This window comes from Cinclus cinclus, chromosome 6 (genome assembly GCF_963662255.1).
Source record: "Cinclus cinclus chromosome 6, bCinCin1.1, whole genome shotgun sequence".
Lineage (NCBI taxonomy): Eukaryota > Metazoa > Chordata > Aves > Passeriformes > Cinclidae > Cinclus > Cinclus cinclus.
This window is the reverse complement of record NC_085051.1, coordinates 55887413-55914577: the sequence shown is the minus strand read 5'-3', so window position 1 is coordinate 55914577 and position 27165 is coordinate 55887413. Positions and strand designations below refer to the sequence as shown.

The window sequence follows — 27165 nt, the reverse complement described above, 5'->3', positions numbered from 1 at the left end:
TAATGGGACAAACTGAAAATCACTTTCTAGAAGTTAGAGTGTCAGGGACTTGCCCACTGCAAAACCTGTTCCTGTCTTACTTTTGCCTGACTGAAGAATTGCATAAAATTGGTTCTAAAGAAGGAATGTTTATCTAAGCTCCTCACACAAGTTTTTTCTATGGTCTCGTTAAAAGATCTTATTTATATTTTTTTCCCCATCATTTAGGAGCTAGAAAATCAATTCATGGCTAAATCCAAAACTCTTGATGAGCTCCAACAGAGTTTAACTTCGAATGGTAGTGCAGAACAAACACCAGAAGCTCAGTCCCTCAGGATAGCTGAGCTGTGTGAAATGAAGGACAGCATTGTAAACCAGGTAAAAGCCTTGTTTGTGTTCAGGTTTTTTCCACAGTGTGTTCTGACCACCAGTGTTACTAATCCTCATCATAGGATGGCAGGATCTGGTACAAAAAAGATTCAAAGTATTCCTTACTCTTTACCTTCCTAAGAATTTTAAGTCTTTACTGTAAAGTAACTTAATGTACTTCTGAGTTGAGAGAGAAAAATTATTCTGATCTTGAAGTAGTTTGAATACAAAGGGAGGAGGAACAGATCTCCATCGGCGGTTTAAAAAAAATGAGTACTGCTATTTTTCTGTCTGAAAATGGAAACCTTAAAATCTCTTACTTCATCTTCTTCTCTTTCATACCCTGCCCTTTCTCTCCTTTAGTGCAACTCTGGCCCTGTTCTCACTGCAGCTTTTCCACCTCACAGTTACTCTTTCATCCACACACCAGGGTGGCTTTTTAGCCATCTTCATATCCTGTGTAGTTTCCACTTGCTTCAAGGAGAGTCTGGCAGATTGGTTTCCCATGCAAACTGACTCCCCAGCAGTTTGTATTTATAGTCATAATATCTTTATAATTGGAGCTGATACTTTTTTTATGTGGGTGTAATTGATAGGCACAGGAGAGATTGAATGAAATCTAAATGAATGCATTTATAGATTTAAATTTGTGATAATAAATAACCATGTACTATAGAGAATTATACGTGGTGGAGTGGTTGTGTTTCTAGTTAAGATTGCTTTACACTTTTTATTACAGATTCCTTGCCATTTTTGCTCAGAACTTTGTGAAACCTGAATCGTTTTGCTTGAACTCCTCCACAGGAAATGTTCATCCAGTATTGGTCTGCTGCTTCTTGGTCTAGGTTTCAGCAGAAAGGATGTGATTGTTTCTTACCAAGAAAGCAGGGAAATTTATGTCTATGTACATGATGACAATTTTTCCTTCTGATGTATAGCTGGGGATAGGAATTGGCAGGATTGACAGCCTGGTGCTTTTTTCCTTCTTACAGTCACCATGGGTCATGTTAATTTTAGGAATTTTATGACTAAACTACCGAACTTGCAAACTGCAGGATGATCTTGGAGCTGAGCTGTCTGTGTGTGCAGTGAAACAACAAGTGCAGGTTCCTTCCCATGGGTGACTGCTCACATTAGAGCCAGGCAGAGATTTCTAATACAGAGCTAAGGAGATTTAATACCTTGATGAAATTGTCTGTAGGTTGAGCTCAAGCCTGTGAGTCTGTGGCCCAGAGACATTTCCCGAGGAGGATGTCTTTCCATCTTCCTTGTGTGGGCAGTAATTAGCTACAGGCTACAAAAAGCAATTAGAGATTCCTCCCACCTGTACCGTGATTCAGAAGAGAATAGGGATGATTAATCCACCAGCCTGTGTGTGCCTGAAACTAGGATACTAGGATAATTTTATCTGTGCACTCTGTTTAGGGTGAGCTGTGGTGTGGACATTTTTTCATCTTCCATTGAGTGACTGCGTAGTCAGAACTGAAATCTGACATCTGGCTTTTGTCAGGTCTTGTGGAGACATGGTTATTTGTCTGCCTGGTTTTCATGCTTTTCTCCAAGCATGACTGAGAAGAGGTATTGAACTAGATGAATGTTTTGTTCTAACCCAGGACATGCCTTATATACTTCCCTGAAACAGAAGGGTAAAAATGGCTGAAGGAGGACTGTGTTTTTGTGTTTGCAGTGTCCAGGAGCCTTTGGCAAATGGAAGCCATGCCTTCCCCTTATAGATTAGACAACTGTAATAATGAAAGGGACAGAAAATAAAGGGGATGATAATTTAATTTTGTGTGAAAATCCTGAACATGCTGACCTGGGATCCAGGTGGGCCTGAATTATCAGAGAACAATGGTATAAGAGGGATGACAGCTCTCAGAGTATTGTAGTAGTGGCTTCTTCTCTGCAAACCAATTTCTGTTCAAATTGTCCTTGAAAGGGAACTTGATCACTGGATCAAACTATCTGCTTCCTAAGAAGATTAAGGTTTTCAGCTTCCTCCCACTTCAGGTTGATTTTGGCAGGAAGGAATAAGCAGTTCATTATTTCAGTACTTCCTGGGGTGTTGTGACAGAATAGTGTTACCTTGAACTCCAGTGAAATTTTAATTTCCAGCAAATTCTTATAGTTCACTCTAGATATGGTTTACTGCTTTTATTGAGGCCTGCACAATTCCTTACCAAGTAGTAAAATACTCCAGCTTGGCAAATTCTTGTGGATTGTCATGGGTTGAGCATTGAGTTTAGATTTCTAATTTAAAGGTGATTTATATGCCAGGTCTACCCAAGAAATATTAACAAAAATGGTTTGTCTGCAGGTGGCACAGCTAAAGGCCTCAATGGAGTCAGTACTGGAGCAGTGGAGAGCATATGATGAAATTTATGCAGAAGTCAGCCTGATGACAACAAGATATTTGTACTGCATAGAACAGTGCAAACCTTCTGGGGAAGAAGCTTCACTGGAAGCTTTGAAGAAACAGGTCAAAACTCTCAAGGTACAATCTTATTTCTGTACTTCCTTCTGTGCCTTTAGGCAAAAAAACTCCACTAGAAAAAAAAAAACAACGAAAAAATATTCTGAGCAACTTTTTCTTTATTATAATGACAGTGAAGTTAGTGCAATATTACTATTTTTTTTTTATCTCCAGAGGTGCTCAGACTTTTGTATTTTATGTAGTGCATAAGTTTTCATCTTAAGGGCAATTTCCGTACCAAGGTTCAAAAAGAAAGCCCATGGAGTCCTCAAGCTCCCTTGCACCTTGTATTGATGCTGAGCCTGGCATTTCTGCTTGCTCCAGCACCAGTCCAACTATTCTGTCACCCTCCAGAGAGCTGGAGTCTCCTGCACAGTCTCTGAATGAGTTAGAATGCCAGACATAAATGCTCTGGATCCTCCTGCTGCTCTGCTTGGCTGTTAGAGAGTCCAAGGGGAGCATCTGGAGTAGGCAGTTAGGCTGGCCCTGGGTCTGGGCATTTCACAGCTCTGGCTAAAATCCACTTTCCTGGCTTTAAATGAGTGTTGAAAGTCTGTGCAAGCACTCCCTGTGTTCCTGTAAATAAGGCCTGATTTGAGGGGGTTTTTTTAAGTTGAATCAGAGGTGGTGCAGGACAGACTGAGGCTGTGAATGCTGGGTATGGGATTCTTGGCAGTAAACCCTGCACAAGTGCTTTCCATCCTCACCTGGGCTCATGTTATAAATAAAAGGAACTGGGCACCTTCTCACCTCCTTCTTTCAATCACCATTCTCCAGGTTTACTTTTAACCTGGAGCAGTTCACAGATATGCTGTAAATGCCTGTATCAGGAGGGGAAACTTGCAGCTGAGGACAGGAGACGTCAAGCCAACTTTACTGCCAGTAGAAACAGTGGCTTAAAATAAAATCATTTTCAGTTTCTAGCAAATTCATTTTTCAGTTCAGAGGTGTGGGTTTGCTAAATGAGCTTTTCCTTTAACAGCCAATAAATTATCTCAGTTTAAAATAGGTCTCCCGAATGACTTTTTTTCTTAACTTGGACTATTTCACCTCTCTAAACTTCCTAATTTTTAGGAACAGGTGTTACATTTTCTGCAAACATTCTTAATTGTGCTGCAAAAGTATGGCATTATTGCTGCCCTATCCCTACCAATCTATAGGGGAAGTTACACTTAGGTCGTTTATCCCCCACAATTAATTGCAATAATCCATTCTGCAGGTTCTTCAAGATGAATCAGAGACCAATGAAGAAAGTTGGGCCAAGCTCCAGGCTGCTGCCAGTAACCTGAAGAAGAACTGCTCCCCCTCCTTTGCAGAGATTATTGACCAGAAGTGCATGGAGGCACACACTAGGTAAACCTGCAAAATCAGACCCCAGTTATTAGTATTTAAAAAACTCAAATTGTTGAGGCAGGACTTGAACTTCTGTCAGATTTTCAAATCTATACTAATGCATCTCACCTATCTAAGGGCATCTGTGTGAGGAGTAGAATCACAGAATCATGGAATGGTTTGGGTTGGAAGGGACTTTAAAGATGATTCAATTTCAACCCCCTTGCCATGAAAAAGGACACCTTCAACCAGACCAGGTTTCTCCAAGCCCCATCCATCCTTGAACACTTCCAGGGATGGGGAGCCTGTACCTTTTACCTTCCTGTTTTTCATGTGATGGCTCCCACAGCACAAACTGTGGCTTTCAGGAACATGGGTGTGCATGCAAAGCAAATCCCACAGGAATCCTGTGCCAAATCGTATTCTACTAGAGAACCTACTAGGAAAAAGCTCTTAATCTTTTGATATTTTGTCAGGTGGAACTCTGTAAATGAAGACCTCACAGATCAGCTGCGGGCAGCACAGGCAGCTCTGCAGCTCTGGGAGCCCTTTGATGCTTTGTGCAGTGAGACAGCAGCCAAGTTACAGCAGTACAGCCAGCAGTGTGCTCAGCTCTTGGATGCTCACGTGCCTGAGGAGAGCACAATAGAAATCCTGGAGCAGAGGATACAGGAGATGAAGGTAAATTAATAAGTTTCTGCTGCCCAGTACAAACCAAGATTTATTTTTGAGAAACAAGGCAAAAGAATACCAACAATCCAGTCAGTGGAAAAGATAAAATATGTGGGTTTCTTCCCTGAGCAGCCACCTTTGTATTTCCTTTAAGCACTTTGATCAGATACCAAACCAGAGTTAGTGTATGATGAGACGAGAGCAGAATTGAGTTGTATTCCATGTCTGCCCCTTTCTGCTCTACACAAAAATCAGGCCTGTGTTGGAAGGAACCACTGAAAGAAAAATTATTTACCTTATGGGACATTGCTTGGGAGGAGGGATAATATCTACTAGAACAGTAAGGAGAGAAAAAAGAGCAGTGTTCACAAACACAGGATCATCCTGAGCTCTTCCAAACCTTCAAAATGTTTTTATTTGGATTTGGTACTGTGTTTTGGTCTGGTGTGATGAGTTCACAGATTCCTGAGCTCATCAGATTGTTCTAAATGCTTTTGAATTTAGGCAAATAAGATCTCATGCTGAAACCACATGGTACGTTGGACTCTCTCAGACAGCAAAGCTGTCATTAGATTCTGACATGTTTGGTTTCTTCAGACTGCACTAAAGTAATATAATAATCCTTATGTCAGGACAGAGCAGTGATTCATCATGCTTTAGGAATCTCCAGTCACGAATTGGAAGAAGTCCAGAGTATTCTGTTTTGCATGTAGCCTTAAATAAGAAACTTTACATTACAGGGAAGAGACCTCATCTACGTCTTTCTTTGTCAGAAAAAAAATGACAGCAGCAAAGCCTAGACCAAAGTATTTTTATTCTTTTTTGATCTACTAATGGCTGTGATAGAAATTCATGAATATGTCAGCAAAAAGGAATTGCCTTTTCTGGAAATTTCTGGGAAGAGTGTTACACCTACTAAGCAAGGCATGGCCACCTGAATGCCATTAGCACTGTAGATCCTGTACTGGTGTGTGTGGGTAGAACACATGGAATTTATTGTGGGGTTTTTTAAGTAGTGAGTTAAAAGAATAGGGATCAGTGAAATGGCATATGAGTTGTGTATTTGAATATGCATGTACATAACAAAATTGTATTTTAATTCTTCTAATCTTTTCCTCTCTGTATATTAGGAAAGATTATGGTTTTATGGATTTTTGTCACCACAGAAAATGAAAATAAATTCCTATATAGGGAATATGATCCTTTCAAACAAAGGGGTCAGGAAGAAAGGACCACTTTGCTTTTTAGGGAAATGTGTGTGTTCTCTGCTATTGATCAGAAGACTTTGCTTATTATTCTCATAAAAGATAGTACATAGTGTCAAATTTCAGGGCTTTTCATGGCTGAAAGTAAATTTCACTTGTCAAAAAAAAGAAAAAATCAAGTACATTGAATGAGTCTAAAATCACACCCTTTGTTGTTGTACTTCAGAGTATAATTTTAAAGCATCTTTCTTAGTAAAGGGGAACAAAAAAAACCCAAACCCATAGTCCTCAGTCATGGAGGGATCCAAAGTACAGGTGTGGTTGTAACTAAAGAGCATTCATCACCTGCAGCATGGGCCAGTTCCTCCATCTTCTTGTGTACACCCATCTCATAGAGAGGGATATTCCCATTTCCCTCCCTGATTTCCTCTGGAGCAGCAGTGTCCCGCTGCCTGGAGTTACTGGTGTTCCATTGAACTTTGAACTGTGCCTTTCCCAGCTCTGCACTCAATGGATGCAATTCCCATTATCCTCCAAGTAAAAGACTGAAGCTTTCTCCATAGCTGAGCTTGGCTCCCAGATGGGATCAACAAAAACAGTTCAGTTACAGCAACAAAAGGTACCAAACGGAAGTGGCATGTGAATGATGATCTGGTTCATTTACGGACTCTTTTCCCTTTCCCCTTCTTTCATCAGAATTTACAGCACAGCCTTCAGAACATCGCAGGATGCCGAACCCAGATTTATTTGCAGGCTGACAGGATAAAACAGCAGGCTGGGACAGCTGCTGAAGCCATTCTGATGCAGAAGCTGCAGCCATTCCAGCGAGCAACCTATTTGGAGAAGATGTTGCAGAGGAAGCTGGATGAACTTCAGGTATTTATTTTTTAAATGGTATTAAATTATCTCTCAGTGTGGGGTAACATCTTCACTAGAGTCCTGTTTTAACCACATTCCTCGTTAGAGCACTATAGTTCTTGAATTGAAATTTCAATTAAATAAAGCTCAGCAGGATGTTATAAACTATATCAAGAAATAATACATGAAGCCAGAGACAGGTGAAGTATTTCGCCCTTACCTGCTTGTGTTACTCTTAACAGCCTTTGCCAGTGGGCCTATTGTCCCCAGGACTCTCAGATGATTAAAGATTAGGAAATGTATTTTTATTTTTTTGAACATTGAAGTAAGTTGTAAACTTTCTCAGCTCTGCCTTGAAAAAAAAATCTATGGACTTCAGTTTTCCTTGGGAAGAGTTCATATAGTGAACCTAGAACCAAACAGAAAACTGTGGCCATTTGATGTAATTCTGAGGACTAGATTCACATTCCTGTTCAGGAATTTGGGGAGAGACCTGGATCCAGGAGCTCTGCTCAGAGTAGTAGAGGATTGACTTCTCCTCTGCAAAGGTATTCCTGAGAAAGCTTCTAAGGAAATGTACTGCTGGACATTTACTGATGCAGAATTAGTCTGTTCCATCTACCAGCACAGTTAATGGCTGGAAGCCAGAAATCTTTATGAAAATAACAGGTTTCTCATCTTCCCTGTGAACTTCTTGTTGCATGACAATATGCATCTCTCCACATACCAGTTTTTGCCATTCTTCCCTTATAAAACAGTTGTTGTGTAAGTGCTCTCAGAGATGTGGAGTTTAATTCTGGAAAGAAAGTAAAAGCTTTTCCAGTGATGTTCCGCTAAAGGAAAGTTGAATTCCAGCTCTACTGATTTCTCCACAGAGCTCATGTAAGCTGCACAGCTTTGGTTGTGCAGGGACATGGGAGCAGGCTTTGTGTGTACCTCAAAGGAAGCTCATTTTCACAAGTTTCCCCCCTCTGATAAGCTGACTTTTCACTTTCCAATTTCACAATGAGTTAAATAGCACAAAGCTATGAAAGGTATCACAGAAACCCCTATTGCTTTCACATAATTACAGCTGTCTCAGGATTTTGAGATTGTTTCTTGCTTTCTGCTTTGGGTTAAAATTTCCCCTTGTCCAGTTGAAAAATGGAAAAAAGTTCAATAGAGAGTTATAAATACATCAGAATTTAGGTTTAATAACTGTTTGTTTTCCTGATAATATTGCTTATTGTTCCTTTTTGTATACTGAATAAGTGTAATATAAATAGTAACTAACATATATTTCCAATATTCACGCCAGTTCAATCTTTTACAACTGGAGGATTTCAACAACTGCCTGGAAACACTGGAGGGTCGTGTTAAGAATTGCACAGACACCTTTGATAGCCTCTGTCTTGAGGAAGGAGACAACTCAGAATTGCTCATGGTATGTTTGCATTCCCAAATACAAAAAGATACTACTCAGCTCTTGTCCACTTCAAGATGTTTTTTGTGTCCTAAATGTCACTGTTGCAGCACTTCCATCAGAGTAGCTATAATTCAGCCAAAACACAAAAAGCAATGTTTTAAATTTAGAAACTCTAGATCTGCATTTCAGCCCAAATGCCTGCATGGAAAGGGTTTTTTCCCCAGATTTGCTCTGGAACTACCCTGTTTCCCTCAACATTAGGGTATAAAGTAAATGTGGAGGTACCAAGTCTTGAATGTCTGTTCAGTACTGCTGGAAAAGTGAGCCCTAGGTAAAAGAATTACTACTTTTTTTTTTTTCCTTTCTCTGTATTTTTTGAAGTTAACAGAAAAATGTTGGGTGTTTTCAAGTTGTGGAGAATAAGCTTCTATACTTCTTTGACATTAAAGAAAGGCAGTATTTTTTCCAATAGTTTATTTTTCCTTTGCTTCCAGAATCAGACACTGGAGCTTGCTGCACTTTCTCCAAGCATAGAGAGTTTGAATGAAGCAAGCATAAAGCTGCCACTCAGTGACTTCACCCTGAAGAAAATGCAGAGCCTGACTCGGCAGTGGAGTCAAAAAACAGCAGCTGCTCTGGAATGTTGCAGGTCTGAAATGCAAACAAAAAAACCCGCTAGTAACAGTTCCCTTTCTGTGATTAAAATGAAAACCAGGTTAAAGCATGGGACATCTTGCAGTCTGTTCTCAGCTTTCTCAGGGGTTTGCCAGGTGGAATTCTGCCCTTTCAGTTTACTTGATTTTTCAATGGCTATTTGTATCCTGAGTCTTGAAATAAAAACCTGAATGTTTGTAGAGGGAGAAGGAAGCAAAGTGCCAAGGAAAACCCGCACTACGATAATTTTATTAACTACCACATTAGAGCACCTATAAATATAGCCAGAAAAACATCCACCAACAGAAGTTTTTGGTTATTCATTTCTTTTTTTACAGTATGCTTGAGGGGACCCAAAATGATGAGAAGAAATTCTTTCAGAAATGTGAAAAATGGATGAAATTCCTAGAAAAAATGAAAGAAGCCTTAAAAACAGATATTCCAGGACGGTTTGAAGAACTGCAAGAACAACAGAGAGTATATGAGGTAAAGCTAACTCTAAAAATGGAAGCAGCATCTTGAATGATGAAGGCAGAGGAAAATCACTAGAAAACACTGTGCCTTTTGAAATTAGATCTGGGCAGGATTCTACAGAGCATTTCACTTTTGAAATGCCTATTAAGGTAAAAATTCTGAAACATAAAAATCCTTTTCCAGAGGGACAGATCCCTTTTTCCAACGATCAGACCTTTAGGAGTGCATCTTCAAGTGCTGTGTCATGGAAGTCCTAAACTTCTCCAGCCCTGAGGTGTACTTGTCTGCCTGTCCCAGAATACTTGGAGCTTGTGGCAACTAACTGAGTAGTTTGCTGGAGACCTGGCAGCAATCTTGCCAGTTTCTGGAAGAAATGCATTTAAAATTTTATTTTCACAGCATATTTCTGGTTTGGCTGGTTCTTGGATTTTGGTGGATATCTGTTTTCACTGGAATTTTTCCAAACAGTTGCTGTTTTTTACAGAGAAACAGCCAAAAAGCTTTAGGTTTCAGATCTGTATCATCCAGCTCTTGGTGGATTCTGCTATCTGCAGATTCCGCCTGGTATCCAAAAACTGTGGACTCTTAGGAGGGTGCAGTTGACACTAGCAATTGAAAATAATAGTTTTCAGCATTTACAATTAAATAAGTGCTGTCACTCTAGAGGAGCAGAAGCAGCTTTCATAGCAAAGGTTGTTCACTGAATAGTTAAAACTTGTTCTCTTGGTATTTTCAGATGCTGCAGACTGAAATTTCCATAAATCAGCAGACATTTAATTCTATCATAGAAAAAGTTCTATTCTCCTTGGAATCTGGAGAAGCAGAGAAAAGGTACTTTATTTGGTTTTCTTCTTAAGATCTTGGCCATTTGGTGAATGTGCTGTCTTCCTTGGAATTGGTGTTGAATCTTTGCTCTTATGAGGACATAAACTCAAATTCTTACCTGGGTTCACTCTTTAAATGATCACCTGTCACATTTCACAAAAGCATGAGGAGGTGCAGTGAGAAAGACACGCAGGTGCCCTGGCCAGACTGCATTTGGGATAGTGTAACAGCTGGGCAGAAAATGAAAATAATGACTTCTGAACAGGAGTCGTTTGTTGTGTACCTGTGGTTGAGAAGCTGCCTGCCCACAGACCATAATGAGAATGCTGCATATGAAGGATCCTCTCCCTCTTCCTGGACCTCTGTGCTTCTCAGGGTGCAGAGGTGGGGACTATCCACATTGCTCCTGGCACACATGGCAGGGCATTGAGTCACTGGCCATGAAGCCCATAACCTGTTTTTTATCAGTATGATCTTACACCTTTCTCTTAATCCATGTGGCGTGGGAAACAGCAGGTGATGTTTGTGAGCAGAGGTTTAGCTGCCTCAGGTGTTTGGGGTGAACACCTTTCCCTCCATGCTGGATCTTGCTGCTTCCAGACACTTGGCAGGACAGTGTGTGTGCTTTCCTCTTGTCACACCAGTATGAAATCCATAGCTTGGCTTAAACTGCAGGGGGAGGTAGGGCTAAAATAAGGTCAGCTGCTGGATTTTTTCTGTTTGGAACTACCTGCACAAAGGCAGGGGTTTGTATCAGAGCAAATTGGGGATGATGGCCTCCTGCAGAGAAGCAGAATCCATAGATGGAGTTGCCTTAATCAACCAGCCAGATCTGCTGGATCATCTGACCGTGTTGAAGAAGAGGACAAAATAACTGCTTACATGGGTTTGAGAACTGCACAATTTTCCATTATATAGATCGATTTTGCAGCATAATCAGCAACCTTATCTTGGATTGACCTTTTTGTTTTTCAGAGAAGTGTTTAGTGCATATTGAGTCTGATTGCTGTACTATGTATGTTACTATACCACAGTTGACAGATTGACTTGCCTTATCATTTTTCGTATCATGTAAAACGTTGTTTGGATTGCTGGAATACAGAGAGCAGGGCTGAGCTTAGTGCTGCAAAGAGCTTTCTTGCACTGTTGGATATTATAATTGGAAAGCAACTTTGCAGGTGGAGAGCCATCACAATTACTGTAATATGCAGCCTTGAGATCAAAATATATTAACACTCAGCCCTTGTAATTTTCAGGACAGAATTCATTTCCAAGCTCACATTGCTGAAAGAGCAGTGGCAGAATGTGATCCGGATGGTTCAGCAGAGGAAGAAAGATATTGATGGACTTGTGAGCCAGTGGCAGCTCTTCAGGAGTTCCCTACAGAGCCTCAACAGATTCCTTGATGATACAAACAGCTTCCTTGCAGCTGTGAAGAGCCAGGACTGTTACAGCCTTTACCATCTTAGAAATGTAATTCACGACTTCAAGGTATTGTGTTTATTTCTCATCAATCTAACATGTGGGCTTCTTCCCTCAGACTGAAACAACTTCTGTCCAGTGGGTGAAATGCTTTAAAATCACATACTTGGGGAAGAAGTTATTGGTGACACTTCTTCCTTAAAGCTGAGCGCAGATAAGAAAGCAGTGACATTGCAGAAGGCTCATTATACTCCAGAACTTCTTGATCAGCATGGCCGTTTAGTAGCCTTGCATGCTTTAAATATCTTACGGATATAGAAATTCAGGGTCCCAGAAGATGAGACAGACGTGATAATCAGCAGGTAACCTGTAGGTCTGTGTGCATCTTACTGGCATGACTGCTGAATTCAAGCCTTTTCTTTTGCCTGAAGTGGCAAGACATGCTATATAGGTCCTGTGTGTGCGGGGATGTACAGGCAATGGCAGAAACAAAGGGAAAAACACTTGCAAGGGAGTCTGTTCACTCCAAGATACACAAACCTGGTGAGCAGTTCTTCAGATCAGTGAATTTTGCATTTTACATGCAGTAGAAAAAAAAAATAATATTTTCCTGTGTTATTTTTGGATATTTTGGTTTTCCATTTAACTATGCACCTCTATGCACCTCTGTTTTAGAGGAAGGTAGAAACAAGCAGTGAATCTGATGGTTGCATAAGGCAATCTGAAACCTTTTTAAATCATACTGTTGAATGCTGTTTGCACAGCCCAAGATTTTCATTGTGTGCCCACACACCTAGTGTTGATGGATTAACACATTACCAGCATTCCATTTGGTGTTTGCCCTTTTTATTTCGTCTTTATTTCTACCTGCTGTGTAAAGGTGATTTTCAGTAGATTTTATAACTTAGTAGTCATGCTTTTTTTCTTAGTGAGAAGAGCCAGAAAGTCTTCTCCCTCCTACTCCAAACTGCCCTTTTACTCCTTCTGCTTTTCTACAGAAAGAAGTTCTGATTATATCTCCTTGTGTTAGAGATCAATTTGTTATGGGCAAATTACTATTGATGGCTTACTTCACTTGAAGTACATCATTATTAACAGAGCTGTTATCTCTGAAAAAATTAGCCCAAGATATTGATGTTAGAGATGGTTGCAGAACTTTGTGGTTTTTGTTCTGAGTAACTCGTACAATTGAATTTCCATCTTTTTTTGACTGCTGTGCTTTCATCCTATAGATCAGTCTGGGGAAAGCTATTGTAGAGTTTTGTAAGTCAAAATATCAGAGAAAACATGATTTTTCTGAAATTAAAGAACCAGATAGGAGATCTATTGATTACTTTTTCCTGACTATGAACAAAGTTGTACCTTATAAGTGATCTTTCCAAGTGAAATACTGGGAAAGCACTTCTGTGACTTTCTAAGAGCAGCTTAAAAAGTTGTTTGTTTTTTTTTCTTTTTCAAGAGTAAGGCTGTGATCCTTCAGAGGTGGCAAGCCATGTACACCTTGGTCATTGATGTTGGGGAGAAGCTGCGCATTGTCTGCGATCCCGAGACCAGCGCTGCTCTCCAGGAGGAGCTCAGCCAGTTACAGCAGTGCTGGGGGCAAACCCAGGCCCTGCTGGAGAAGAAGAAGATGCAGTTCAGTGGCATCCTACAGGTAGATGATGCCCTTCCCACCTGCTGCTCCAGCACTGAATCTCTTAAGAGATTCCCTGTCCTGCCATCTCCAGGGCTGAGCTGCTGCTTGCTGTAGGGGCACTCTAAGGGAATTGCCTGTCATGTGTCATCGGGGCTTGAGGGAAGCTAAAATTGTGGTCCCCTGATTCTCCAAAGGAAATTGAGTTGGATTCCATCTGTTGGAGCAATGGATGTTCCTGCTCTGATTGTTCTCGTGCTCTCCGTGGCCCAGAGCTCATTCCTGCTTTGGACTGTGAAGCTAAAATTTAGCTTAGAGTAAACATGCCTTGTTCTTCCTCATGTTGTTGAATGTCTAAATAGAAGGGCTGTTCATATTTATTTCCTTAGAGCAATGAATTTGCTTTCATGGCTAAGTATCACATTAGGTGTATTTTAAAATTGAATGCTGTCACTGATACAGTCCAAAAACCATGCTTAAATTAAGCATCTTGGGTTGAACAAAGCAAAATGAACAGAAATGATCTCTAAGGAAAGCCTTAAATACGAGAGGCTTGGAATTCTGTAAATCCAAGCACCAAATCCTTGTGGGTTGCACTATGTATAAAAAAAGAAAATTCAAAAAGCCACAGCACATGATAGGTAATTTCGGTGGGTTTAAGATGCTATTTTATAACATATTCGTGTGGTTCATATGTCATGATAAAGTATCCTCACCTTTTATACATCCTTGGGTCTTCCTGACCAGACTTGTGACCGCTTTGAAAAGCAAACCAAAGAACTGGAAAGCAGACTGCAAGAGCTAAAGGAGAAAGTAAAAGATCCACTCCCTGTTGAACATGAAGAGCTCCACAAAGCCAAGGAACATATTAAGGTATGAACAGCCATATTGTATTTAAATTGATGGAGACTTTGCACAACACCTAATTGCTGTAAAATCAGTTTTCCCTCGTACTGCTCTTCAGTGGGACTGAATTTCTCTACTTTACACCATCCTGATTGCTGCCCATCTCCAAAGTCCAGCTGACCAAGAAGATTATGAGGAGTAGTAGTAGTAGTAGTGTTTGGATTGATTTTTCTGCTTCTGCTCCCTTTACAGTCTGCGTTTATAAAATAAGTAGTTTCTCAAACAGAAGGGAAAAGGCTCCCTTCTCTCAGCTCATTTGGCTGCTATCCCCATGACTGAATCTCCCTTTTTGTTTCCCAATCCATTTTGCACATGGAGCTCTTCAGGCAGGAGACCTTGTAATTCTGCAAAGCTCCATGCATACCTGCAGGATCTGGGAATAATTAAAGGAGAAGGAAAATTAAGAGTAAGGGAGTGGCAAAATTCCTTGCAGCCCATAGTGCACTATGAAAATTAAATGGCAAGAAAACCATTTCCAAGGGATAGGAGACATTTTGTCTGGAGTGGTCGGTCTTTCATCATCCTTTTATGAAATGAATTGTTGACCTATGTAGTGGGAACAAATAAGCTTATTAATGAGCCAAGGCTTTGAACTCATTATCAGCTGCCTGAAATCTTGGTGAGTGCTGGCTGCCTTTCCCACAGCAGCAGCCTTGCTGTAGCCCTAAATTATCTGTGAGATGGAAGCACACATCCCAGCAAGAGAAATTCAGCTGCAGAGGCATCAGGGTCAGACAGTGCCAGTGCATGTGCTGTTAGTAGGTGTCATAGTACAATAAAGTACTAAAATGGCACGGCATGCTCTTCCTGCATTTTGTTTCTATATGGAAAAAAACTCTCGTTCTTTCAGCCCTGACCTTACGTGAGGCTGTAGCAAAGTCCCATGAAATTCCATAATTAGCTCTGTAATTGCTCTGTATTCGCCCCTTGTTAGGAGACATAAATGCATGTGTGAACATCTATAAGAGTCCTGTGATCTCAGGTAAATTTTTGAGTCCTCTAGTGATGAAGCTAGGTCCAAGACCTGTGAAAATCCTCACAGGGTTTAGACCCAGCACACTTCTGACACAAACACTCACAGTTTTTTTTTCCCCCCCCTTAAAATGAGACAAACTGGCTTCTCTCTAAGAGGTTTGTTTTGTTGGTTTTTTTTTTTTTGGTTTTTTTTTTTTTTTGTTAGATGAGCCAGTGACCCTTTCCAGCAGCTTTTGTTGCAAAATGGGACCTAGGACCTCCTGTGTAGTGTCATATTCCTTCCCCAGCTGCACACAGTGGTACCTTTGCCTTTTAGGTGACAATTTTAACAGTGTTAAGGAATATGTGTAACTTGTAATAAAGAGAAAGTGGAGCTGGGGGAGCAAAGCAGAAAAGAGGGCCTGTTTTCTGTGAATAAGCAGTTTAAAAGCTCTACATTCCTCACAAATCTGAGGAAGTGCCTATGAAATCATTCATTAGAGAAGGCAACTGATTTAATTCGTTTGTGTGTTTAGAAAAATAAACTGAAACGGGAGCAAATGCAGATGGAAAGCAACTTGTCCAAAATAATTATAGCGGGAATAAAGGAAACCCTGAAGAAGCAGGCCTGGAGCACGGGGAGCTGTTGGGGCCAGGCTGTGCTCCAGCACTTTGGGATGCAGCGATGGTTCCAGTGGGTCAGCTGGGGCACTGCCGTGGGTTCCACTGGGGTTCCAGATCTTCTCGGGATCCTCCATCTCTCCCCACTGGAGAGCATGGCACAGGCGGCTGCACGTTCCCTGCTCTCCTCCCCCACAGGCCAGGCAGGGGATTAGCGAGCAGGTTTGGAAAGCCGAGGAGCTTAGTGCCAAGGCTTGTGCGGGTGCGTTCCCATGCAGGAGCTGGAGCAGTCGCTGGCAGACTGGGCCCACGACATGAAGGAGCTGCAGGCCATGAAGGCAGAGCTGGCGCACCTCATCCTGACCGAGGACATGATGGTGCTCAAGGAGCAAGTGGAGCATTTGCACAGGCAGTGGGAAGAGCTCTGCTTGCGGGTAAGTCTGAACCTCCTCAGGTGTTTGTAGCGGGATGATGGCACTGGGGCCTGGCAGGGAGGGAAGGGGGAGCGGGGCAGCGCTGGGCGGTGTCCCCGACAGGGCTGGCTGTGTGTGTGTCCCCGTGTCCCCCACAGGGCTATATGTGTGTGTGCGTGTGTCCCACAGGGCTCTGTGTGTGTGTCCCCGTGTCCCCCACAGGGCTCTGTGTGTGTGTGTGTCCCCGTGTCCCCCACAGGGCTGTGTGTGTCCCCGTGTCCCCCACAGGGCTGTGTGTGTGTGTGTGTGTCCCCGTGTCCCCCACAGGGCTGTGTGTGTCCCCGTGTCCCCCACAGGGCTGTGTGTGTCCCCGTGTCCCCCACAGGGCTGTGTGTGTGTGTGTGTGTCCCCGTGTCCCCCACAGGGCTGTGTGTGTGTGTGTGTGTCCCCGTGTCCCCCACAGGGCTGTGTGTGTGTGTGTGTGTGTCCCCGTGTCCCCCACAGGGCTGTGTGTGTGTGTGTGTGTGTCCCCGTGTCCCCCACAGGGCTGTGTGTGTGTGTGTGTGTGTCCCCGTGTCCCCCACAGGGCTGTGTGTGTGTCCCCGTGTCCCCCACAGGGCTCTGTGTGTGTGTCCCCGTGACCCCCACAGGGCTCTGTGTGTGTGTGTGTGTCCCCGTGTCCCCCACAGGGCTGTGTGTTTGTGTGTGTCCCCGTGTCCCCCACAGGGCTGTGTGTATGTGTGTGTCCCCGTGTCCCCCACAGGGCTGTGTGTGTGTCCCCGTGACCCCCACAGGGCTCTGTGTGTGTGTGTGTGTCCCTGTGTCCCCCACAGGGCTGTGTGTGTGTGTGTGTCCCCGTGTCCCCCACAGGGCTGTGTGTGTGTGTGTGTCCCCGTGTCCCCCACAGGGCTGTGTGTGTGTGTCCCCGTGTCCCCCACAGGGCTGTGTGTGTGTGTGTGTGTGTCCCCGTGTCCCCCACAGGGCTGTGTGTATGTGTGTGTCCCCGTGTCCCCCACAGGGCTGTGTCCCACAGCAGTGACTCCTGGGCTTGGCTCCCTTGGGCAGCTCCGGATGCGAACGCGGCTGCTCCTGGCCTGGGGTGGAGTTCTCCCTTTGTGTCCTGGACAGGCTCCCGAGGGATCTGTTGCAAACCCTTTGTAAGAAGTGAGTGTGGAACTGCACAGAGCCCAGATGCAGCTGTTCACTGCGATAGGTGCCTTTGTTCCGGGCTGCCAAACGGAGGGAGGGATGAGCTCAGGAATTTGCTGAGGGCATGGAGCCGGGAAAGGAAGAGGGAAGTTGAAACAAAATGCCAGCAGAAGGGAAACTTTTGAGTGTTTAAGTACTAACTCCTTGGGGTTGAACACACTGAGAACTGACTTGTCTTTTTTGTAGCAGGAAAACACTGTGAAACATATGCGTTCTTTGTGGCTTGTTGCTATATTACACTGAATTTAGTGTTGCATGTAAAGTATCTGGGGAACATTTACAGCAAAGTCACATGGACTTGATTCATTAGGTTATTATGCAGTTTGAATGTGTGTTTACTTTGCCCTGTTAACAGGATTGGAAGAGGTAAAATACTTCGGGGTCTTAAGTTACTTAAGAGCCCCTCAGCTCTACACACCAGCAAGCCAGACTCTTATGTCTCTTTACTGACAAGTAAATGGCTTTTATTTTACAGTTTGTAAAGAAGTATTGAAGCCAGTTAGTATTTTGTTTCTAACCCTTACATAGGCAAAGGTAAAGCAATCTTGCTGGGGTTGCTGTCAGAGTAAATGAACAGCTGTGCTCATTTCACAAACTGTGTTGTGATTAAATAGTTATTTGATTTGATTGAAATAGTTCTTTTTTTTTTCATTGCAATGAGAAAGAATAATTTATTTTCTTTTCCTTAAACTGCACAGCTGTGCTCCAACCAGTGTTTTCTCTGTTATTTTTTTTGAACTCAGAAAATAATTCCAGAGACATCATCTCCCCTCTTGGGAAATACAATCCATTATTTTTTAAATCAAAATGCCTGAACCATTTTCCTAATGGAAATCTGTAGTTAAGCCTATAAATGAGAGAACTTTGCTATTTTCTTTCTTTTTATTTTTTGTGAGCTACTGAAACCTCCCGTCTCCACTGTGTTGAATAGCCCTGAAAATTAATTTTTTTATATGTACTTCACTACAGACTATCCAAGTAGTAATTCTGTGTAGTAATTTAAGTTCAGATTTTACTCAAAATTTCCATTTTAATTTCCTGAGGGAACAGTGTTGAGTTCAGTCTGTCTTGGAGGGAGGAAACAGGTGACAGTAATGTGTTAGGCACACAAAATCTGTAGTGGGAGTAATCTGTTGAGTGCTGTAGTGAAGGGAGATTCTGCATGTTTGCACAGCTCTAATGAGCCTCAGGAGAGCCCACAGTGATCCTCAGTGATGGACACCAGGGCAGGAGAGCAGACTTCATTAGCTCTGCTGTTGGCATGACTGCTTTGTTTTGGATAACAAATTAGATTCAAGATGTATTGTGCGGAGGAAAGTCTGCAGAATAAATGCAGGGAGGTGAAAGAGCTGCAGCTGTCACGGCCCTGGGGCAGCCAGATGCCTGTGCTCAACTGGGCAGGGCAGGCAGGCAGAGGGAGCAGATGCACTCAAGGGATTAGCATTTACAGAGCTGCCCTTGCAAGGTGCATGTAGGTCACAGATTTAACCATTCATCCCAGCCAGCATCCTGTCGGGATGTTATGCTAGCCTCCCTTTGGAATGCACACGATGGTCACACACTGGTTGCAAAATGGGGGTGGTACCAGGGCAGCTGGGCAGAGGAAAAAGTGCTCAAAGCAATGGCTTGAAGGGCTCATGTTCCTAGAAGCTTGTCCAGGATTTTTTTTGGTTATACCCGTTTTTTACTCTCAGACTCTATTGCTTAGCCAGCTAAAAGGAGCTTCTTGCTCTTAAAATCCTGCCTTTCCCCATTTTGAGCAGGCAAACATGGAGTCAGAATCACATCAGCATTTAGAGCTTGTTTTGCTGACAAGCATAGTCTGTTCTTCCACTGACCAAGTAAACTCATCTCCATACATGGGAGATGCTGCAAGTGGTAAGGAAGGATGAAGGGTTCACCCTCCAGAGCTTGAGGCTGAGGGTACATGGAAGCATCCCAGAGCAGAGACACTCTTAGAAACTTTCTGACGTTCCTGGCATCTTCAGGTTTATTCCTATGGAGAACTTGGGAGGCTGTTTCCCTCTGTCCCAAGACAGTGCTTTCATGCTCATTTCTTTGCTTATATTGTCATGAAGGATTCAGAAATCCATTTCACCCCTCCATCCCCTCCTTGAAAACAAGTCAGAATTTAAGGGACAAAAGCAATGTGGTAGGGGATGGCTTGGTGCCTTCTGTTCTAATCCTGGTGTTACATGGAATGGGCCTTACTTTCACACTACACGTTTCAACTTCACTCTGGGGTACAAAACAGTGTTAGAGGTTAGTCTAGAAGAATCAATAACAGAATTTTGAGGAGTCATGTGTTGTATAAAGTGTATGTGAGATGTGAAGAGGGAGTGTTTCCTGCCATGGGGAGATATTTAGAGTGCCCATTTACAGCCAAGACAAGCAAAATGTTATGCACAGTCTTTAGAGAAAATTTATTGATGAGAATCAGGGACTACTTGTTTCTCTTGCTTCAGCAGAGCTTGAACCATTTTTCACTTCCTTTGTCCCATATATCTTAGTACAGGAATCCATCAAGGTAAATAAATAAATACATATTTAAGAGCCCTAGGCTAGAGACAGGTGCTATTAGGTAGTTAAAAGTGTGACCCTGCTTATTTCTGAGATATTGGAGCAGTGATGATAACTCTGCTTTTTCAGGCAGTATCAGACCTTAATTTCTCTGTATAGACAATTTGTTTACCCATCCTGAAAAAATGTATTTTTGATGGGGGGGAAGCCATAGTTTTTAATGAAAAGGATAGATTCTTGATGCTGATTTTTTGGAAGTTCTCCAATTACTGGTGGGCAAATGGAAAGAAGAGAGAGGCTTTTATAGAAATAAAATAATTGCAGTCAGTAGTTGCAAAGCTTCTCTTAGAGTGGCAGAAAAACTAGGTTTTATTTCTCTTGTGTTAAATATAGGGCCATACTAAACAGTATATAGTAATTATGTATTTTATATTCCTTCTGTGTTTGACATTTTCAGGTTTTCACTGAGTAACATTTAAATTATTATATAAGCACATTATTTATAAAGCTGTCACTCAGTTTCATTCTTCTAAGGGAGAGAATCTGGTATTTGCTAGTCAACTTTTTGCCCTGCTATCCAAAATAAGATGTAATAACAATCTGCTTGCTGGTTTTGGAAAGTAGAATACTTGATAACTACTCCTGCAAAATGGAATAAGATCAAATGCAGACTAGAACTTTGAAGGCTAATAATTGCCAGTTTCCTTCCTGACAAAACTATTGCTAGAATTTATTGTGTGTGTTTTTCCATAGGTGTCCCTGCGGAAGCAGGAGATCGAGGATAGGCTCAATGCCTGGATTGTGTTCAACGAGAAGAATAAGGAGCTGTGCTCCTGGCTGGTACAGATGGAAAGCAAAGTATTGCAGACTGCAGATGTTAGCATTGAAGACATGATAGACAAATTGCAGAAGGTAAGTAGTAATACTGCTTTTCTTCAATTGCAGTCAGATAACTCATTATAGAGGCACCATTCCTCATGTATTCCTTGCTTATTGGAAGTGATACATGATGTAAAACCAACACATAAAGGCTTTTGTGAGATGAGCTTTTCTATCATTACCTTTTCTTGATGTTCAGACTTGGAGCTTAAAGCAGAACAGAAATGCCAACGGACTGCATTTAGTCATGGAGTGTGAGCTGTGGTGGTGGGGTATGGGTTGTGTGGGGGTTTGGGGGCACACATGCACACCCAGCACTGCTCAGAATGGTGTCCTGGGAGCAGCAGCTCACTGCTCTCACCACCTCCATCATCCACACAACTATTAGGCTGAGGGCAAAGAAAAGATTGAAAGGTGGGTAGGCCCTGCCAGGTGAACAGGAAGATATCACAACCAAAAATAAAACCTAATTCTGCCCCTTCCCCATGGTAGTTGGTGCTTTCTAATACTTCGTATTAGCTTGCTTTTTAAGAAGACCATTATTGTTGTGCTGTTCTTCCCCATGGCTAAATATCTCTGTCTAATCCCAGATCTCCTCTGATAAGAATACCAGCAAAATAAAGCCATCCTAGACTTGAATTTGGGTTCTTTTGAGGTAGCTTTATTGAAAAATGATGTTAAATCAGGAAAACAACAGATAAAATTAGAACATTCAATTGCTATTTTTAGGAATATTTACTCCTGGCACTTGCAAGTCTTTAAGCTGCTTATTTTTTCGTAGACTGTGAGAGGGCTTCTTCATTAAAGTTTTCTTTTTGTTCTCAGTGAGAATTCTACATGCTAATGTAGAAACCTCACCAAACCTGACTTCGCATCACACGTCTTTTGTTTTGGTATCATTGTTTTGTTTTGCCCTGTAATTAAAGCAATGTTTGTGTACGTTTATCAGGACTGCATGGAAGAAATAAACCTGTTCAGTGAAAATAAGCTTCACTTGAAACAAATGGGTGATCAGCTAATCAAGACTAGCAACAAGAGCCGAGTTGCAGAAATAGATGATAAACTCAACAAAATCAATGATCGCTGGCAGCACCTCTTCGATGTCATTGGAGCACGGTAAGAAAATGATTTTCAGTGTTTTATGTGAGAAGCAGAGGCTTGTGACCTTGACCATCAGAAACAGAGTAACATGACTTAACAGTTAAGTTGGAATTTATTACTGAGTCAAGCTGAAGGGAATGATGTTTTTTTGTAATTTATTGCTGTATTATGACCCCAAGTGTCTTAATTTATCCAGTGGTGGAAGGCAGGGTGTAAGAATTCATATAAAATAAAATTTTAACGATGGGAGCTTTGTAAAAGGAAGAGTCAAAGTGATCTCTCCATTCCATGTGTTGAATTGAAACCTAATTTTAAGGCAGCATGGTAGGAGTTGATTTGGGCTTTTTAGGAGAGTCTCCTATTTTAACACAAGCCTCTCTATGTCTGAATGCACAGAATTTGGGAATAGATTCTATTATGTCTCTTTAGACAGTCAGATTTATATGATAATGTTCCTTTTTTACATTCAAAAGTGTTTGAAATTTTATTTAATACCAGTGCTATTTCTTTACTCAGTCTCCCTCCCAAAAGCAACTGATAGACCATATGAGTTTCTTTTAAATTCAGGATTTTCTGTATCACGGTGAAGCAGAAAATACCATCAGTTGAAATGAAAACAAAAGCCTGCACAGTCTAGGCAACAACCTCTTCTTAATGGATTAAGTGTCTTTATTATACTTGACAGAGTTAAGAACATCATGATCATTTCAGTATTAGCCTTCATGAGACGATCCCATTTCATGATTATCTGAGTTTCTGCCACAGCTTGGAGGAGGATGCTGGGCTGGTCTCGCCTCCTGCTGAGTTTATTGGTAATCCAGAAATAATAAGGCTAACACCAAATTAGTATTGGTCTCAGCTTCTCTCCCAAGGTTTTGTTCTGACTGTTCTGACTGACTGATCCCCCACTCTGGGCTCTCAGCAGCTCTGCTGCTCAGTTAAATTTGGGGCAAATAATGCAGGTGGTTGTGCTGTGACAGTGTAGTGCTAAGTGTGCTGGGCCTTAATCAGGAATGAGATCTGAATTAGTGGTGATGCTCGAGCTGTGAATGATTAAGCAGAAGCTGCCTTTTTAAGATCTGACACTGCAGATAGGCTTGCAATGGTTGTCTCAAGGTGTCTTTGTTTTTGATCTGGTGTAGGAAAGCAAGCTTCACTTTAGTAAAAGCACTTTTTCTGTTCTCATCTGATAGTAATGTGTCACTTTTAAAGCTCTTTTATAATCAATTTTTGTTCTGCTGTGTGTTGGTTTTGAACTGTAGCAGTTTTTAAATGCAGATTAAAATGAATCATTTTAAAAGTGAGGTAAGCTTGGCACATTTTTGGTAATCTTCAGGAAAACATGCTAAAGAACTGATGAGGCTTTTAGAGAGACATCTGGCAAACTGTATTCCAGTACTCTGGAACAAGGGCTTGTCTACCTGATATGTCTTAAATATTTACCTTCAGGCAAGTGTGCAGTGCTGCTTTGAGGTGCATTACTGTGGATTTGTCTAGAGCATCAACAAGGCTCCCAGTATTTAGTATCTAAGTGGATATTGCAGCTACTGGGGGATTGGTGTGATGCTTTATGATTGGTGTTCCTCTGTTGTTAATTCCAAAATGTCTCTGACAGCTTCTACTTGTGATTTCCACCAACTTGGTGCTTATGACCAGTGTAATGAACTGGAAGGACCTGGCAAAAAGTGATTTTAAGCAGTTCCCTTGGTGGCTCGAGATTATCGGGCAGCCCTGTGGGCTGTACTGGTCCCCTTTGCCATATGCTGAACCTCTCCTAGTATTAATTCAGTGTTTTGCAGCACCTCTGCTCCCTCACCTAATTCACCTTGCTGGGGCTTGGCTCTGAGCTGCCCAGTCATAAGGAACCACCAGGCCAGACACTCACAACAGCCTCTGAATACACTCATAAGGGTTTATTTTGCCATGCAATAACCTTCCAACTTTCTGCTTTGAGTTTGCTGCTATGGTGCTGGCTTGCCACTGAGATTTGATGTCTGAAGGAATTAAATTTAGACATCAGTTGACTGAAATGTCCACCTCACTCACAGGTGTGCTTTGGGGCACTCAAGATGAGGTTCCTCCTGTGCTTTTGTGTGGCCTATTTCAAGCTCGGGTGATGATGGGGAGGCAGGAGCTCAACCCATCAGCCATGTGTCACAAATTGGGCATCTTTGAGGGAGAGCAGAGGGGAGCAAAGAACCTTAGGGTAGAGGCAAGGTGACCTGTGAGTCTGGGTTGTGATGCCCCATGCTGATAGACTGTCTCCTTCCTTCTCAGTTTGCTTTTGCAGAAACTGTTAAAATAAAAAATGCATTGAGGCTGTGTTGAAAGAACACATGTAAAGGATGGTGGCAGAATTTTGTTGTCCCTGCTGGATTAAACCATCATAGTTCAGAGGTCTTCTCAGAGTGTGTGGAGGCTGGAGGGAATGGTACAGGGGCTGTGCAGGTGCATCCCCTGCAGCCCTGCAGAAGAGACTGGAGCACTGCACAAGTGCTGCCACGTCTGCAGACCTGTGCAAAGTCCTTTTGATTGAGCACTGCTGCAGTGCTTGGGCAGAAAAAAGAGGAATGGAGGAGATGCCTCCGGGGAGGAGTGCCAGAGGGCTTGAAGGGTTTGAGGGTAGGGGAATGCTCCTGGAGACAAGTGACAAATTTTGACTGTGATACAGAGAAAACCTTTTCTTTCTCCTGAAAAAAAGCTACTTGTAGGAATTTATTTTCACAGCACATCCATGAAATGAGGAGGTGTTTTTGCTCCCGTCTTTTCAGATGAGTAGCTGTGGCAAGTAAAGTTGAAGTGAAAATTTGCTGATGTTTCAGGTGCCAAATCTGTAACCACTTGAATATTTATTTTTTGCAATTATTACAAATCCAACGATTTCTACTGAACACTCAATGAGTGCTGCCTTTATTTGTACTTGTGCCTGGCTCCCAGTGGCCTACCTACCATCACAGGGGCAAGGACCAATTTTCAGTATGCCTTCATGGCAGGCCAAGATTTGGGAAGGAGGTGAACTACAGAGCCAGGCACTAAGTAGGAGGAGAAAAATGTATATTGAATATCTGTGTGTTCAAAGTCAATTCTTCATTTTTGGGCACTGGATCTTTCTCGTAGATGGGCACTTTTTGATCCTGTGGTTCGAGAGTGAAAATTAACCTGTATGTACAAAGGAATCTAATTGAGATACTTTGCCACCTTTATTTCTGTGGTTGCTGATTTCCCCATGGCTGTCCCTGCAACCTGTGTAAGATTTTATCTTTGCAGTGCAGTGTATGGCTGTGTGATACCAGCATGAAACCAAACCAGCCTGGAAGCCAGTGTATCAATGCAGAAAATTCCTCCTGATAGCTTATTTTCACCTTTTTAAACCAATGAACGTCCTGGGACAGATGGGCAAATTAGGTGAGCTCCCCATTTAGTCCTTCAAGTGATTCTCTTAGTTCATGGTGACAAGCTCAGATTTGCCATATGGCTGCACTTGTAGGACTTAACACTTTCATTATCTGCCTGTGCTCAGCTTGTGTGGTGACAAAAGCTTTGCCTGGTGTCTTTCGGCAAGCCACCGTCTGGCTGCAGACTTGGAAGAGTCTCAAAAATGTTAATTTTCAGGGGATAAAGTAACCATCAAGGCATTGGCATGCCCAGAAAGTAGAACAAATGAATTCTGTTCAGCTCAGAAGATACTTTTACCACGGGAGGTTTGTGTCTTTGTTGAGGGATGGGCAATGGAAACATACTGACAGGCAGGAAGAGAGCGTTGTGCTGACTCTGAAGATAGACACAGAAAATATCTTGCTTTTGTTACTGAAGCAGTAGTATGAGGAGTGCACAGGCTGCCTGAGGGTGGTAAAAACTCATGGAGTGGGATTTGCATCCTCAGTATGCTCTGGAGCAGCACCCCTGGGCCATGCATTAATGGGCAGGAATTAGCAAGGAACTATGTTCCCTTTCCTGGGCCATCCACCATGATTCTAACTCCACAGTTTGCTTCCCAACCCGGTGAAAAGGAAATGTTTTCCTTCTGCATTGCTGTTTCCTTAGGGCCCACAGTCAGGCTGGAGGAGCACCCCTGTGTCATTGGAGGGTGTCTGCAATGCCTGGGGCTGTGCAAAACATTTGGATGCTGCTTGAACCTTCATTAAAGCCACCTGCTTCATCATCATCAGGGGCTGCCTCCAGCTATTTTCGGGTCTGCGGAGCAATCTCTGCAGTAACTGATGTTGCATTTCCGTACCTCTGGGCATCCTGTGGCTCTTGCCACTTGCTGCCAAGCTGTGGAAAGGGGATGCCATCTCTCAGGTCCTCTGGCTACAGGCACATTGATGTGTTTTCTTACTTGGTGGGTCTAGTCCATGTTTTCAAGCCTTGTGGAGAAAGGTGAAGTTTTTGTGTATGTAGCAGGAATGGGTTCAAGTGACTGCGACCTTTAAAGCAAGCATGAAAATTCAGAGAAGCTAGCAACATCAAATGTGCCTTCTCATTCTTTTAAATGCAACTATCCTTGGCAGCTGAGTCTTCTCCCTGTGCTTGCAAGCTGCCAGCATCATTGCATCTTCCAGGAATCTTAAACTGCCACACTTGAATCATCCCTCTCCTTCCTTCATAGAACTTGGGAGATGGGAGGTGTTTTCAGTGCATTTCCTGCATACCCTGGGGGGCTGAAATTCCCAGACTGAAACTTCTCAGGTTGCAAAAAAAGGGAAGGAGTTGAAGCTCTCCAGTGACACCACCTTGTGCTGTGCTGGGAGGCTTTATGGGGATTGCAGTGAGCTGCCAATTCCCTATCCTCCCTTGCACCTTCACTGTAGCTAGGTTGCCCCAAAAGTCACAGCAGGCCCCAGATTGTGGGTTTGGGGAACGAGCGAGTTCACAGCATACTTTTCAGCTGGTCTCTATTTATTTTCCACCACACTGGTTACCCTTTGGCAGGGCAGACAGTCAGGCACCACGTGTTGGTGTGCTGTCCTACCCTGTTGCAGCCCACAGTGTGGGTGCACTTTGGGTTCAAAGTTCTTTGTTAATTGCTACAGATCAATATTGCATGGTAAGGGAAGCAAAGTATGCTGCTGGGAGGCCTCCCCAGGTAAACAAGACAGCAATGTCCGGCAGAATTGTGCTGGTTTGTGGCAGTGATTTTGTATACCAAAAAAACCAAAACAAAACAATAAATTAAAAAAAAAACAAAAAAAAAAAAACCACCATACCCAAGGATGACATTTTACAGTGGCACTGACTGTAAAATGTCATCCTTGGGTCTG

At 42.5% G+C, this 27165-nt stretch overlaps 1 protein-coding gene across 1 annotated transcript in view; it reads left to right on the top strand.

Moving 5' to 3' along the window:
* Nucleotides 1–27165, top strand: part of SYNE2 (spectrin repeat containing nuclear envelope protein 2) — a 153976-nt gene that overhangs the window by 102177 nt on the left and 24634 nt on the right. Inside the window, exons 86-100 of the mRNA XM_062494829.1 lie at nt 208–357; nt 2666–2842; nt 4041–4174; nt 4630–4834; nt 6727–6906; nt 8186–8311; nt 8788–8942; nt 9286–9433; nt 10158–10252; nt 11503–11737; nt 13128–13322; nt 14049–14174; nt 16061–16216; nt 20678–20836; nt 21753–21919. Coding sequence (XP_062350813.1) covers nt 208–357; nt 2666–2842; nt 4041–4174; nt 4630–4834; nt 6727–6906; nt 8186–8311; nt 8788–8942; nt 9286–9433; nt 10158–10252; nt 11503–11737; nt 13128–13322; nt 14049–14174; nt 16061–16216; nt 20678–20836; nt 21753–21919 — 2408 coding nt within the window. The remainder of the gene's footprint in view (nt 1–207; nt 358–2665; nt 2843–4040; nt 4175–4629; nt 4835–6726; nt 6907–8185; nt 8312–8787; nt 8943–9285; nt 9434–10157; nt 10253–11502; nt 11738–13127; nt 13323–14048; nt 14175–16060; nt 16217–20677; nt 20837–21752; nt 21920–27165) is intronic.